Source organism: Anneissia japonica, unplaced genomic scaffold (assembly GCF_011630105.1).
Source record: "Anneissia japonica isolate Jap-2015-1 unplaced genomic scaffold, ASM1163010v1 scaffold275_len1219475_cov178, whole genome shotgun sequence".
Lineage (NCBI taxonomy): Eukaryota > Metazoa > Echinodermata > Crinoidea > Comatulida > Comatulidae > Anneissia > Anneissia japonica.
Window position 1 is genome coordinate 764,792 of NW_022752912.1, and position 16,070 is coordinate 780,861.

General features: G+C 34.3%; 1 protein-coding gene across 1 annotated transcript; it reads right to left on the reverse strand.

Moving 5' to 3' along the window:
• Positions 1–947: 947 nt before the first annotated feature.
• On the reverse strand, positions 948–14,216 carry LOC117122467. The gene is made up of 5 exons (XM_033268051.1): positions 14,065–14,216; positions 7,425–7,552; positions 4,359–4,489; positions 3,608–3,719; positions 948–3,036 (listed from the first exon to the last, which is right to left on the reverse strand). Exons 1-5 carry the CDS (start codon positions 14,073–14,075, stop codon positions 2,993–2,995), a joined length of 426 nt encoding a protein of 141 aa, XP_033123942.1. The 5' UTR covers positions 14,076–14,216; the 3' UTR covers positions 948–2,992.
• Positions 14,217–16,070: the final 1,854 nt, after the last annotated feature.

Genomic DNA, 16,070 nt, shown 5'->3' on the forward strand with positions numbered 1-16,070 from the left:
AGATGTGTGAAAACTAAAACATATATTGTTGGCAGATAAGGATCTGTATAATTGTGCAAAGTGTATTTTAATTTATTATCTAACGGGCCTACACGCGGGTTCAGTATAAATTATTATAGTGACGACATGGAACTCTCACTTATATGCCAAAAGTTGGTTTCACAGAGATTTAGCCCCATGACCTTTTGTAGGGTGAATTCAGTGGAGTAACGACGAGTCATGGGGCTCGTGGGCGAAAACGTGTTGGTGCCCATTTCAGTACATGATTCGCTAACCTAAAACAGGAATATGAAGGCTGAAAAGACTAAATTAAAGGCAATGTTAGTATCGTTAATGAATATAGTAATCATAGGCCTAGTCCTATTGTGTGACTATTATTTTCACACGATCCGGAGCCCCTTTGGACTGGGGGCCATGGGGTTTCGGGCCCCCTCCTACCCCCGAAAGCCTATAGTCGTTACGCCACTGGGTGAATGTGAATTCTGGGGCCGAAATCTGTCTGAGACTAGTACTCCGAAAGTGTGCTCTAAATTTTATTTTTAGGAAAGTTTCTTTAAAAAAGAAACTTGAATTTCGTATGAAAAATAGCAATAACGATGTATGTGCTAATACAAAATGAACACACAACACATGACCTACTGAATTATGAAATTCTATAAATTATCAATTGAATTAATCGAACGAGATTACTTATTACTCAAAGGTTTTTGTTGGATATAAAACGCTAAAAGGCCTATACGTAGGCATATAAAAGTGTTCGAATATCACTGAAACATACAAAAAAAATCTTTTAAATGTTTTTTTTATGTTGATACTAAAATTGTTTAGTTTATTTATTAAGTACTAGAAATTGAAGCCAAAATGTATATTGTGCAATTGGCGATGTTTTGCCAAAGATACAGTTGTGTGCAGAGTTTATAGAATAATAAAAAATGTGAAACTGCTTGTGGATTTTTCCTCCTTTTATTTCTGCTTTCTTCATCTCAATTTATTTCGGCTTTCGATCAACTATTTACATTTGGATAACACTATTAACAGTTAAAAAAAAAAAAAGACAACAAAAAAAATAAATATTATAACGAAGTTACAATCAAAACGGACGCTAATGCACTTTCTTATCTTAAGCTAAAACGTGTCATCGTTAATTAAGCAAATACTTAACTATCACATGGTTTATTACCTTCTCTCCCCCAAAACATCAACTTATTATAACATAATTGTCTAAATTTAACAACTAATTAATCAATCGACCGGTCGTGACCGAGTTTACTATAGTTCTTTGCTCGGTACAGACTCGGTGTTTCTAATCTCTCTGCCTCTAAAACACGTTGGTTGGCATTTGAGTCCTATTTTTTTGGAATTTTATATTTCATGTTCTGTTTCTTTCGTATTCTAATTAGTACAACAGGTTTCCTTTTCCTGTTAAATATAAACCAGTTTTCTGCGATGAAGGTGTTGCTCCTAATTTTAAAAAAGACCATGCCATTTTTAAGAAATAAGATATTTAGAAGAGCAAGTCTCAAATTTTCTGTCTGGAAGGCCAAGTTACGATGTATTGAAAATAATTGTTTCAGCATAATAAAATACATTAGCAGCCATTTCATATCAGTATTACAGTATATAGGCCAAATTATGATAGGCGTATGTTTCATTTATTAAAGAAATGATTCCCCCCCCCCCCTTCTGAGACTTGGGGCCCTTTCTGGGTACCGGTTGCCAATTCTATCGTAGGATTTTAAATGTGCTCGTTTTTTAATCATGTTTTTCATTGTGTTTTAAATGTTTTTAAAATGACAAAATAAGTGATATGATATCAGTGGTAGATCCAGGAATTTTAAATAGGAGGCCCATGGATAGACTTTCACAGATGGAGGGTCCTAACACCTCAGCCCCAACCCTGGTGGGGCAAGAAAAGATATGATTATGGCACCTTTATATGGCAGGAAAATGGCACTTATAGACTTACAATTTGAATATAATTTTCTCCTTCTTTTGTTTTTTTAATTTTGACAATTTTAGGACCACCCCCCCCCCCCCCCCCCTATAATACATCACTGGATATAACATGATATATGTCCTACAGTCGATGTCCGAGACACATTATGCTGTTATGTATGAGCAGGGATCTTTTGGGTCAGGGTGCTAAGTCGAGGACCCTATGGGTAGGGGCCCCTTCGGACCGACGCACATGAGCGCATAGACGTTACGACACTGGGTATACATTACAGGTGACGTTGTTTATGGTGCACATAATGCTTTATTGCTTTGATTAATAACTAACACTGACACGTCCAGTAACCTCGATATTGCTTGTCTATTTTAGTATAGACAAAGTATGCCGATACCACCAAGCAAAACATGGCTTATTTTGCGTAATGAACAAATATGTGCTTAAAATTATGTATCCTCAGACCATCTGCTTCCCTGTTTATAGACCTCAATGACTAAAGAACAAACACCGCATCTGACCAACTGGTTTAATTTTAACATGGATGTTTATGCTGAGAATCGCATAGAAAATTCAGGAATTACACATCTCCATTCAAATTTAAATCGAAACGTCTTAAACTTCAGAATCATTATTAGTCACACATTAAATTGGCGTTGTTATCTAATTTAATCGCTGGAATAAGTTTTTTTAGCGAATGTAATCATTTATCATAAATTATGTAAGAAAAAAGAAAATAATTTTTCACGGAAGACTTTGCCAAATGATCAATTATTCCATTATACTATCTGATCCATATGTTTTATAAACTTGATTTCCATGAAATAAACCGATTCCTATAACTATTAAACAAAAAATGTTTGGATAAAAGCAAAATTCGTTTTTGCAATAAAATATTGGTCTGCATATTTTTGTTTTATTGAAGATATCTATAATATACAGCATTTTACAAGAATTGTTTAACGTGTTGTCATTCCAATTTGGGGGAGGGGGATAGGCTTGCTTGACCTCTGTCTAAATCTGCGCTGGACGTTCTCCTTCCCTTCAAAACCTGTCTTCGTTGCTTTCGTTTTGTAATAGAAGAGGGACTGGAAATGAAAATAGAACAATTAGTATCATTTCCTAACGTGTTTGGCAACAACATCGTCATTTACAATGTCGATAAGTATTACAATATTCCGATGGGCAAACCTCATTTCGTATTTTGATATTGATATTTGTAGGCTATATTCCTAACTGACATGACGATGACAAATATTAAAATAGGGGCCTATATAATATTATAATTACTTGGTGCTCTTACTTGGTTTCTTGCTTTATCATCAAAAGTGTCAGAAAACAAATTTTTAAATTGGAGCTATGACAAGATGATAGTTATGATGATGAAAATGATGACGCCATATCGGATACCATTAATACAAAGCCACGTGTTTTAGAGGTAATTTATCCTCTGTAAATGTTAAAATGTAAATGTTCTTCACTATCCGTCTGTAATTGGTTGTGATGCAGATAGTGGCGTAACGCCCGTGACTGTGAGCTCTCAGGAGGTCCATGACTCGTCGTTACGCCACTCCGGATGCAGATCATTTTTATATCTATAGATGCAACTGTAGGCCGTAATGTTCTGAATCGCATTAATTTAGTAACGTAAAAACTCACCTTTTTCTGCATTTAAAAGGTTCCTTGATGCAAGTAGGCTTTTAATGAAGTTAAATTCGTTATATATGTCCATTTCTTCATCCTCACTGCCCTGATCCGAAAATAATTCATCCTAAAAAGATAGAATTATTAATTGGTGTAGAAGAAATAAACATAGATTACGTAGTCTTACACAATATCAAAAACTACATGTTCATTTTTTATGTCTATTTTTATCATGCTTTTGACAGCAAGTTACTGGCTGTTGAGTATGAAACGCAAAATAATTAAAATTATCAAGTACATGTAAAGTGGAGCTGTAGCTTGGTGGTTGTGATGCTTGCATTTTAGTATCAGGGTCCTGGGTTTTTCCACGACTAAACTTCAACTCCACTCGCCTAATGTATTATAAAGGTAGGCCTATATAGATTATTGTTCTATTTTGTTAATATTAGAAAATGTATTTCTTTAAATATGCCTAAAGAGTGGAGTTGAATAGCTTGGTGGTTAAGATGCTTTCCTTCCAATCCCAAGATCCTGGGTTCAATTCATATCAGTGTTGCAGGACTTTTTCTCACTCCGTAAGCCTCACATTGAGATTTAGTTTGTGTAAAAGCATCGTGTGTGTAGGCCTATGTCTGTCTTGCGACAGGGCTTGGCGTATGTTTGTGCGCCTAAAGAAAAAATACTCATTTATATCAAGGACTTTTATAAAGTCCTTGATTATATAGATTCGTGTTTTTTTTTTCTCTTACGCATATCACGTACTTACATCCATTGATCTCTTACCCATCGGTGCACAGGCTATACTGCCACCAAGCGACGAATGTTGTACACAACAAGCGGGAAGAAAAACTTTCATACACTTTTGCAAACTCAGAGAACCACACTGACAAACCTGAACTGGAAAACAATTCAAAAAACTTTATTTTTATTTACGTGAATGGTATAACATTAGGCGGTCGTTCATATTTTTTCCAGACGTCTTCGGAGACCCGGGTAAACAAATTAATACAATTTCTAACGTCAAGATATGAAATGCTGGAATATTTAAAATATCAAATAAATGCGTACTATTTTTCCCAACGGAGAAAACCTCAATTTACAAATAACTTTATCGACTATGTAATTTATTGCTATAGCTGACTTCATTCTTTAGAAGAAATGTTTTGAACAATTAATCATGAAGCTGACTTGTTTTAAATGAAAAGAACTCTATTTTTAGAATTGATTAATTTCAGAATACTTATGATTTAATAGACTAACACCCACAATAAATAGTTTTAGAGGACACACACACAAAAAAAAAGGTTGAAAAAACTATGTGTAGGGAACAGTGGTTGTGGCTTGACTTTTTAAATATTTGTACTGAGTAAATGTTAGTAGAAATATACTTTTCTGTCACGAACTCATTATATTTTAAAACTAAGTCTAACAATGAGAATTAGGTTGTGGTATTTTTAATCATGAAGATATCTTTCTGTCAGGTGGTGTCGCCAGCGGGAGTATTTGTCAACCCCCTCCCGTCGGACAGACCTGGACTCCCCTGTCGTCCGACGATCAACATTTAAAAAAATTTTAGCTCCAAATAACATTCTTTTGATTGCCAATCCCTAATATTGTGGTCTAAAAGCACATTTTAGACCACAATAAACCATCATAATTCTCCCCATAAAGCCTACCATGGATTTTTTTTTATTCCAGGCCGTCGACAGAGGCTTCGTCAGCCCTTTGGTTCGGACCCGGGCCCGGACAAATTTCTGGCACCACCACTACTTCTGTCACAATAATTGAAAACCCAGGGCCAAAGGATTTGAATGTTAACCAACAAATATTCAACTCCAAATCTAACTTTTCTAATCCAGCTTCCTTCTATGGCTCATTATTTGGAAAACTACCATGGGTTAACCAGGATAGCAAACTTGGTCCTACATTATTTTTATGTTTTATTAATACATTAATTTTTAATTAATACATCCCTTAATTGTACCGTATCCATGTTTGCTGACGACCTAATATCAAACTGGGGCAGACCTGGATTCAAATTTAGGGGGAGGGGTAAATATGTTTTTAAAAAACCCAAAAAGAATGGGGGTGTCCGGGGGCCTCCCCAGAAAATTTTGATTCCTAGATAGTGGGAAATGAGCTTTCCCGACTTCTAATTTTTCCATAACAACAATAATTTTAGCTTACGGGTCCTGAAAAGGTTGGTTTAATTAAAAAAAAACAATTTTTTTGCCAAGCCCCTCGCTTCGACTACATGCCTAATTGCTGCCAATCTTTTACAATATTGGTCTCTAAATAACGGCTTAATTTTTTCCCTTTCAAATGTAAACTCATGAACATCAACTTCTGTAAGTCCAATCCTCTTCCTCCCTATTTTTCTCGACGGCTCCCTTGTTGAATCCGTCTCCGAAATTAAAAATACTTGGGTATCACAATCACAAATTATTTAAAATGAAACCCTATTTGCACCTGCTTCTTCCAATAACTATATTTTCATCTTCTCTAGATTCAATATAATTCTGTATAAATCTAGGCAGAAATTCTTCATCAACCGTCTTCTTTCAAAAATTGTCCAGAACCCAGACCACCCATTACACAATTGTCTCCCCCAACGTCACTCTTGTTTTACTTCCTGTCTCTTATACACATCTAGATGTGTATAAGAGACAGCGTACTTACATCCATTTCCCTTTCAAATGTAAACTCATGAACATCAACTTCTGTAAGTCCAATCCTCTTCCTCCCTATTTTTCTCTACGGCTTGTTGAATCCGTCTCCGAAATTAAAAATACTTGGGTATCACAATCACAAATTATTTAAAATGGCACACACACGCAATTGTACATAAATTGACCCTTAGAAAACTTTCAATGGGCCCCCTATTTAAATTTAAACACTCCCTTAGTCTGTCTCTCCTCCTTTATTTACCACATATCCAACCCAGAATATGCTTGTCCTGTCTTTGACCTCTTACCTAAATGTGATCTTTATTATTTATTTCTTTATTTATTATTGAAACCCTATTTGCACCTGCTTCTTCCAATAACTATATTTTCATCTTCTCTAGATTCAATATAATTCTGTATAAATCTAGGCAGAAATTCTTCATCAACCGTCTTCTTTCAAAAATTGTCCAGAACCCAGACCACCCATTACACAATTGTCTCCCCCAACGTCACTCTTGTTTTACTTCTTTGCGTCATTCTCCTCATTCATCTTTTCTTCCTTTACCTGCTCGTAACTCCGGTCTTTTCCATCTTTTTTGCCATTGGCCTTTAGTCTGGCTACGACCTGGCCCTTGATCCCGCTAATCACCTCTTCAGACATTAAGGAAGCTCTTATTTTTTAAGTTTACTTTATTTTCTTGCTTAAGAAAATGGCGTTTTTAATTGTTATTTCAATTGTTGAATTTGTAATTGCGATAATTGCCCTCGATGGCTCAAGTAGCATTAAATATTTGAATCTTGAATCTTAAACTCACGCTGTACATTGCGTTTGTATCACTGGACATGGCACTTTATGTTTTACACTCTTTAAAGTCGGTTTTAAAGCGGTACCCGCTAATTGTTAGGGTAAAATTGTACGGTAACTGGCAAACCCTTCTCAGCATTGCGTGCAGTTGGTTATAAAAGTCCCTGATCTGACTCAAACATTATTATCATCAAAACAGTTCCTAAAATATCATCGTCATCATCATCATCATCATCATCATCATCATCATCATCATCATTACTGTTAATAATATTTAATCATTCTTATCACCATCATTATCGTCATCATCACCATAATCATCGTTATGATTATTACAAGGTAAACCAAATCAATTATTTACCTCTCGGGCCTCTCTTATCCACTATACGATGTGCTACCCCGGCTGGGGATACTGTGGAGATACATACTGCAATGAATACCACTATTAAAATATAGTACGATCTACTTAAGCTGAATGTGTCCATATTACTAAAGTAAGAAAAGAGAAAAAAGAAATTAATTGTATAGATAAAACAAGTATATACTGAGCTGCCACAAAACGTGATGTTGAGAGGGCTTGGTATATTCTAAAGCACGTTTTGCATATGTACCGTAATTAGTTATTCGAATAAGCCAAGCTTTAATTAAACTCCAGAGCCTCATTTGGAATAAACGCCTCCCTCGAATAAACGCCCTGAGGCTTTTATTTTTTCTGGAATAAACGCCAACTAAATGACTGTAAACAAAACCAATGGAAGCAACATCATTCACAACACATTCTGTTAATATTCTACTCCAGCAGAATTACATTTTTCTTAACCTGGCTGGGATTAATAAGTCTTTAGGATCACGTAATATCACAGTAATTATCGTAGTTGTAGAAATTAAGGGGCGTTTATTTGAGTATGTACATATCCATTTTACACCAAAAAAGAAAAGTCAATAAACGCCATCTCGAATAATCACCCCTTCTCAACAATAAACGCCCCGGGCCGATTATTCGAATAAAAACGGTTTTGAAACTTGAAGAAGAAAATATTAAAGTATAGCCGCCAAAATGGATAAAAAATCTGATTTTGTCAGAAAGAAAAGATACTATTACAAAATTGCTCACAAATTGTATACAGTTCGCCCTCCAATCCAAGACCACTATTGGAACCTGAAAATGTAGGGTGGTCTCATGGTACGGTCTCCACATGAGGGTTAGCTTAGTCTTAATAGATAAAGATTTTATTTGGTTCTACAAGCTACTCAGCAAACACAAACGTTATATGACGTTCGTAACATTGTGATAATAATGTATGTCAGAAAACAAGGTTATTAAAACTTTGCAATGTTATTTAGTTTTGAAATTAATTTTAGAAACATATAATTGTACAGTAAGATGTGTTATGCACAAAACTGTAACGTTATTTCTAACGTAAAATAAGTTTTCACGCATAAAAAAAAAAAAAATCTGTGCATGCTGCCCTCTTGCTAGTTATTATAATTATCCTAGAGTGGATAGCACTTTAGAGTAAGCATTCTCATTCAACGATGTCCAGTTAACGGTGAGATGGCCTACGTGACTAAAACGTGTCTTAATTTGCGGTGGTGAGACCATGGAGAAAATAAAACCCTACCCCTCCTGTTATAGGCTACTCTTATATTTAGAGTCCTTAAAAGAAGTCTGCTTTAACCCACCAGAAACCAGATCCTAAATAACTGGATATAACACACCAAATTAACTGTACTATAGTATTATAGTGTAACTCAAGTTAAGTCCAATATGAACTGAGCTTCTCTACATGCCGATTCAGTAACCATCTAATTACCGTATTCTGTATGTTTATTCGTCTTGTTACCATAGTTTTTGTTTAATTATTTCTTTAATCCGACAGCCAACTTCCAATGTAGATTTTAAGGCAGCTTTAAAAACTCCCCTTTTTAACATGTACTTTTCCTAAATTTTGTCTCCTGGCATTTTCATTTTTATTGTTAAGCGCATTGAGGCTTTAGCATCATGTGCTATATAAGCAAAAATATTTATTGTTATTATTATTATTATTATTATTATTATTATTATTATTATTATTAATCATGAATACCTTCATTATAAAACAGTAATATTAAATGAATAATGCTAAAAACATAGAACTAGTGAATGGAGATAAAAAGTAAATAACATAAAATTGATGGGAAAAGGACAGGTAATTATATACAAAATCAGCAATCTAAATTTTTTTTTTTAAATCACTATCCTATTATTACAGACCTACTGACTTCTTTTTCGTGCACGTTCATATTGTGTATATGGGGCGAGGGTCCCATCATTCATGCTCAACTTGGATATACCTTTTTTTTTTCTTTATTGATTCATCATAAATTGTTCTTGCCTATAGAGAAACCGGTAGCTTATGAGAGGATCTCTAAGAAAAAAAAAAAATCTTCGGGTAATAACCGTAGAGTAGACGCTTAACTATCTGTATACTGTAATTAGTATTGTTAAGGTGTTTATTAAGAACATTATTACATAACCACTTTACAGAGATGTCTTATGAGTACACTAAAGTTTAACTCCTTAACATGAGCTAAATCACCTGTAAGTGGATGCATTTGCTGTCCGACGCGGACGGAAACACAATGCTAATGCGCATTTAAAACTTAAGATGCATTTTATATTGAGGCTCATTTTAAGTAGAGCAAATCATAATTTAATAAGAATGATAGATGCTTAAAAGTGAAAAGATTTAATTTTCTTATTTATGAGGCTATACGGCCGGCCGGCCGGCCCTATTGCTTTTAATCTGAAAATTGTCGCTGTCATTTCCCAATATAACATAGGTTAATGTTTATACAATATGATGTCTTGTCTGGTGACGTCGGTCCCGTGTGCTATTGCTCATGTGTGCCCGTAGAATAGTATGCTCTTCGGAAAATATTAGAGGACCGTCCCTACTGTCCAATTACCACCAGAAGAACCAAACTGGAAAAAAGTCTTCTGACTTGTAGGGTTATCATTGCAGTTCACACCTAATAAATCCAATTCACACCGATGTGACAACTGACGAGAAAAATGATTGAGGAGTATAAATCAGTCAATGTGTCCATACCTAGGACCTACACAAATCATACGTCATTACACCATTGACGCAAAACTCCTACGCAGGGCCTACACTGCTCACGAGTAAATTCAGACCTCAAATTAAATTATACAGAACAATTTCATATATGAAATGAAATTATGCAGACTAAATTTGGAATGAAAATCGTTCAAGCCTGTGAAGTTTATTGAGTTGTGATGTTTAACATTGTATGCCTATTAACAAGTCAATATGATATTTCGAACACTTTATTGTATTTTAATTTTTGACTATTATTTTATATGTCACAGTCAAGCAGTTTCATTCACTACCCAACTTTACGTCGTGATTAGCAGCTAATATTCAGATAAATACAAGATATCCATTTGTGTCAATTCATTGTAAATGTTGTACACATAAACTAGAGGTGAAACGTTCATCGCCTTTTTTAAGTTGGACCCCAGGGTTCCCCCTATAGGCCTACCTACAAAACAAAACAGAGGTTTCAGCAAGGACTGTACATTACTGCCATTACCATTAATAGGGCACATCGCATGGATGGCTCAGTTAAGGATGTGTTCTAAAGAACTTAAGGTTTTGAGTTCGAATCGCGTCATGTTCATTTTTCCCCCAATTTTAAGAATTTTTTTTTTTCAATTTTAAGATAATTAAATTTTGTACAAACGAACATTCTAAAAAACAATTTGTTTTGTACAAATAAACATTCTAATTATTTAAAAATTTCTATCTTTATAAGCTCTTCCACAAAAAAAAAAACACCCAATATAATAACTTGCGCCTGTACCATATTTAAGCGTGGAGGAACGCGCGGACCGGTGAGCGGTCGCTTTTGTTTTTTCAACAGTACCGGTACCGTATTACACTGAAAACGCTCTGATCTTCATGAAATAGCGATATAATAGCCTAAATGTCGCAATTAAACTAAAAACCAGATCTTGCCAGATTTGTTCATGTATGATCTATGCCATAATACATTTAGACACATCTAATTGTTTTCAACAAACCAATAACTGATGTTTATCATCTAAAAAGTTCATGAATATCAAATAACAATAATATGCAGACAAGAGAAAGTATTTTGAATCCTAAACTTTCAACTACAATATGATTTATTAACACAATCTACTAATAAATGAAAAACTCAGAGACCAGTTAATACGTTTGGGAGTGTCAATACCCTATGCTATATCCAATCTAGTTGTTTGCTCGTAAATTATATTTATATCGAGATCGTCGAGCACTCCGTCACAGAAAATATGGCGGTTGTCGCCAGACTCTGGAGATTTCGCGCCAAAAACAGTATCATCCTTAAAGACAGCGAAATTATCAAGGGCAATATTAAGAGGCATTCTTCATCACTTGTGACTAAATCTATGAATATAGTTAAATACCTAATTAAAATTATGAAATGTGTGTCATTTATATTCAAATTATAATGTGCAAATTGGTCATTTTTAGGATGATGGAACGGCAATCGAGTTAAATATAATTGATCGACAGAGAAGGATCTAAAAACCAATTTAAAAAAAGATATATGTTTCCGCATTCAATAAAAAAACCCCAATTTTAAAGTGTTTTTATATAGTTTCCTGATTGCGTAAGGTGATTTATGTGGTAGGCCTATGTCTACGTTGTATAGGCCTATTTTGTATTCTACATTGTATATATATAAATATATATATATATATATATAAATATTTCTAGGCGTTTATTTAGCATGATATAAACATGTGGATAAATGAATTTGCTGTTATAATGTTTGCATAGTTCAATTGTTTCATTTTCTATAAAAAAAAAAAATACTTAATTTAATTGATATATAAATTGATATTAAAAATACATTTTATATTTATTAACGCTGGTCATCCAGCAATCTAGAAAAATCAGGACATTTTCTAAAAATTGACCTTTCTCACTACAGAGTGTCAATCAAACTTGACATGTGACCAATCAGAACAAAGACCGCAAACACGCTCACGGTTTGCAAACGTTTACGGCGTCGCTTTTTGGGACCATAGCAACAATATCCAAGGAGCAGGGCTTTGTGGAACGGTTAAAGATTGAACCTAAGACCCTGGGATTGTAAACCGAGCACTTTAAGCCCCAAACCACAATTCCACTTCTACTGTATAAGCGATTGAATTCAATTAATTCTCATTAATTTAATACAATTTTTAACTTTTTTAAACTATTGATTGTATATGAAATCTGTTTAGGCTTAATCAATGTTTTTTTTTTCAATATTTAAGACTATTTTTTTATTTTATTGATACTTATGTGCAATTATTTGGTCAAATGTATTATTATTTATTTTCGTGTAATTTTTAGATTTTAAGTCTGTTGAAAGAGGATTAGATAACCACACCTCTCGGTGACGTTTTTAACATTTGATTATACCCGACAGCCACTGCTCAACCTCTTTTTGCCCTAAATGTCATGATGTGAGCAGTCAGTGCAGACGATTAAGGCTTTCAACTAAGAAGTCGTAGGTTCGAGTCAATTGTTCAACATTGTCGATTATATTATCTTTAGGGTTTTGTTGCACAGAACGTTCTAATCTTGGTGCAATTGTAACGACTATATTTTAACTGACAGTCTTTGCGTAGTGTAAATTTGTTTTTATATATTTATATTTTTTTACGGAAATAATATGACTTTCATTATTAATCCAGTCATTACATATTATATTTTGTATTCATATTCAAAAATTGGAAGCTTACAATCTGGCTTATAGCTAAACACACCGCCATTGTACGTCTGTCTGTTTGGTACCATATTATATTAGGGTCAAAATTTGTTATAGTAATCACACTTACTCCCTTATAAGATCCATTTTACTTCTGTCTGTTAACTCAGTCAGATACCATATAATATTAGGGTCAAAAGTTATTATAGTAATCACACTTACTCCCTTTATAAGAAATATTGCCTGATTTGAAGAGGAAAGGGTAAGATAAGAATCAGATTGAGAATACTGACACTATAAAAATCAATAAAGTTGATCATCTTTAGATATTTCCAAAAACTGGCAAAATACACCAGGAGGCAACATGTTAACTTACACCTTTGACCTATGAACATTGTTAACTTACACCTTTGACATGAACATTGTTAACTTACACCTTTGACCTCTGAACATTGTTAGCTGTAAACATACTAACAGCGTCCATTTCTCGTAAATAATGAAATAATTAATATATAGGCCTATAAGTAGTACATCTAAGGACTAAAGGCATAACGTATTTGGGCTGCCCTAATAATTATATGCCTCATAGTATTTATATCTACAAGCTGTGTAAATGTATTTATTATTTTATATTATTAGGGGCCTATCAAATTTGAAAATTCTCGACAGAGATACAAATTTGAATAACAACAGCTAAAAAGTAAACGATAAGTAGACAGCCAGAAATAGAACCAGAGCTCTCGGACAACGCTAGTCTATATAGAACAAGACTGGACTGCAGGTGTACACTAAGTAAGATTCATTTGTGAATATGCCTACTATATTCATATATATATATTATATAGTATATATATATATATATATATATATATGTAAAATATAAATCAAGATAGCTGTGTACACCGTTCACACGATGTATTATCATGTCCTTTATTCGAACACTGGTATTTACCTTTCTTTAACGATATATATATATATATATATATATATATATATATATATAGATATATATAAATTAAAGAAAACCTACCAAGTAAACAGTCGATACAATTAACATAGGCATATATAGAGTAATATAATTATATCAAAACTTGTAAGATTATATCAAAATTTAATAATATATAAATTGCAGAGTTTCCAACATGTGTTACCTAATGTTTACAGAACTTTAATGTTTACCGAAAACCTAAAAAAAATACAGAAACAAATACCCCGAGTAAGGCCTATCTCACCTTGTAGCCATATACGAAATCTGATGATAATTCGCTGCGGTTATGTGTACCAAAGTTTGACGCTGTTCCTTTCAAAATTTCTAACAATAATGTACAACAAACTGTTTCCGACGAGTATGCAATTGTATGTTAGATTTTGAAGACCAAGAAATTATTTTCTATCTTAAGTATATCAAAAAGCTCCGCCTTCATATTTGCATATCTACTACTTGGAATCACGTGACACCAGCTTGTCATTGTTCTTCTCGATTTTCGACGATGTAAAGTTACCTTTGCACACTATCTCGATCAATGGTGTCTTAATAATTAGCTATTAGTAAGGCATTAATATCTAAATCGAAGTCCCCTGAGAAATTGCAGAAAAACGCCCATTGGTCCGTGATCGAATATTGCTCACGTCGGAGAAAGCGTTGATCGATATATTACAAAGTGACCCGACGCAAGAGTGATAAAAACAAATCGTAAAATTTTAACGCGGCAGAATAACCGGACGCATCAATGATCCAGATTCCATTGAATACAGAAGATTTAGAAAAAAAGAATGAAATAAATTCACAATTGATTCTTTATATCATACCTACTGATTAATACCGTGACGGATATTTTTATGATAAGTAAATTAGAAACAAGAAAATATTCTTTCGCCAATTAGTATACAGTACGCATAAGCCTAATAGTTATTATTATTTACAAAATCAGCGAAAAGTTAATTGCTTCGATTGGTGCCTTATAGGAATGATTAAAAGTAAATGAATAGTTCCATTCTTTTAAAGTTAATCTAAAAATATGAATATCATTCAGAATTATAAACACTCACTGCTGTGTTTATTATTATTATTATTTTTTTTTTTGGATTTGTCATATAATAAAATATCAAATAAACCCATATAAGACTGCAAAGGCATTTGTAATTAAAAATCCCCAGTGTGTTTTCTTAATATTAATTATATTTTTGTACGTTGAGATATAAGAAAAAAAAAGTCTCTAGCGCAAGTCACCCTCGCAAGTCACCCTCGCCCAATTAAAACATTCAGTGGCGTAACGATGAGGCTGGGGGCCCTGGCTCTGAAACTGGGACTTTTTGGGGGGTCCCTGTCGCCAATTCCATCGTGGGATTTTATATGTGTTCGTTGATTAATCATGTCTGCATTGTTATTCTAAATGTTTTTAACGACGAATAAATGATATAATATCAGTGGCGCGGATCCAGGTATTGAAATAAAGGTGCAAGGGAGGGACTTTCACAGTTGGAGAGTGTATACCACCTCAGCCCCACCATGGTTGGGGCTAAAGTAAGAAAATTTATGATACGGTACCTCTAGATGGCCGGAAATGGCCCTCATAGGTTTCACACCACCTCTTTATTCCGACACAGAATATAATATCATATATGTCCTACAGTCGATTTCAGAGACACATTATGCTGTTGCGCTGGTGGGGCTGAGATTAGATAATGTATGATTATGGCACGTCTATGCCACGCTTTCAGAGACACTTATGGTGTTATGTATCAACAAAGTCCATTTTTTGTCAGGGTGCTATAGATCGAAGAACCTATGGGTCGGGCCCCTGCTTCGGTGTCCCTAGGGGTCGGGGCCCTGCGGACCGCCGCATGAGAGGCATAGACGTTACACCACTGGGAACATTTCCTATCGGAGAGAACAGAGTTGAAATCCATCATTAACAAAGCTTCTTTATCGAATATCACTCTCTATCGATTCCTGTGATACTCACTTTATTGCAATGCCCCAAAATATCCTGATTTCGTTTATCTTTATCTGTTTGTGTCTCATTTTTTCAGTGGCGGTGCCAGTGGGACTGGTGGGGTAGGGAAGGGCGGATGTTCAGTGGCGGGGCTAACGGTGTGCAAATTGCTTTTAACGTAGGATAGTTTGGTACAGGTCATGAATTATACATAATCATCCTCATCAGTCTTTTTACGGGGGTATTTGAATCAATGCAAGAATAAAACAAGTGATTGATAGTAGATTCTGAATATTTACATT

Excerpts from the sequence above, each read along its gene's own strand:
- LOC117122467 (XM_033268051.1), bottom strand. Across the intron at positions 3,720-4,358 it reads TGGGTAAGAGATCAATGGAT|GATGAATTATTTTCGGATCA; the intron begins GTAAGTACGTGA and ends CTATCTTTTTAG. Across the intron at positions 3,037-3,607 it reads CCTTTTAAATGCAGAAAAAG|TCCCTCTTCTATTACAAAAC; the intron begins GTGAGTTTTTAC and ends TTTCATTTCCAG.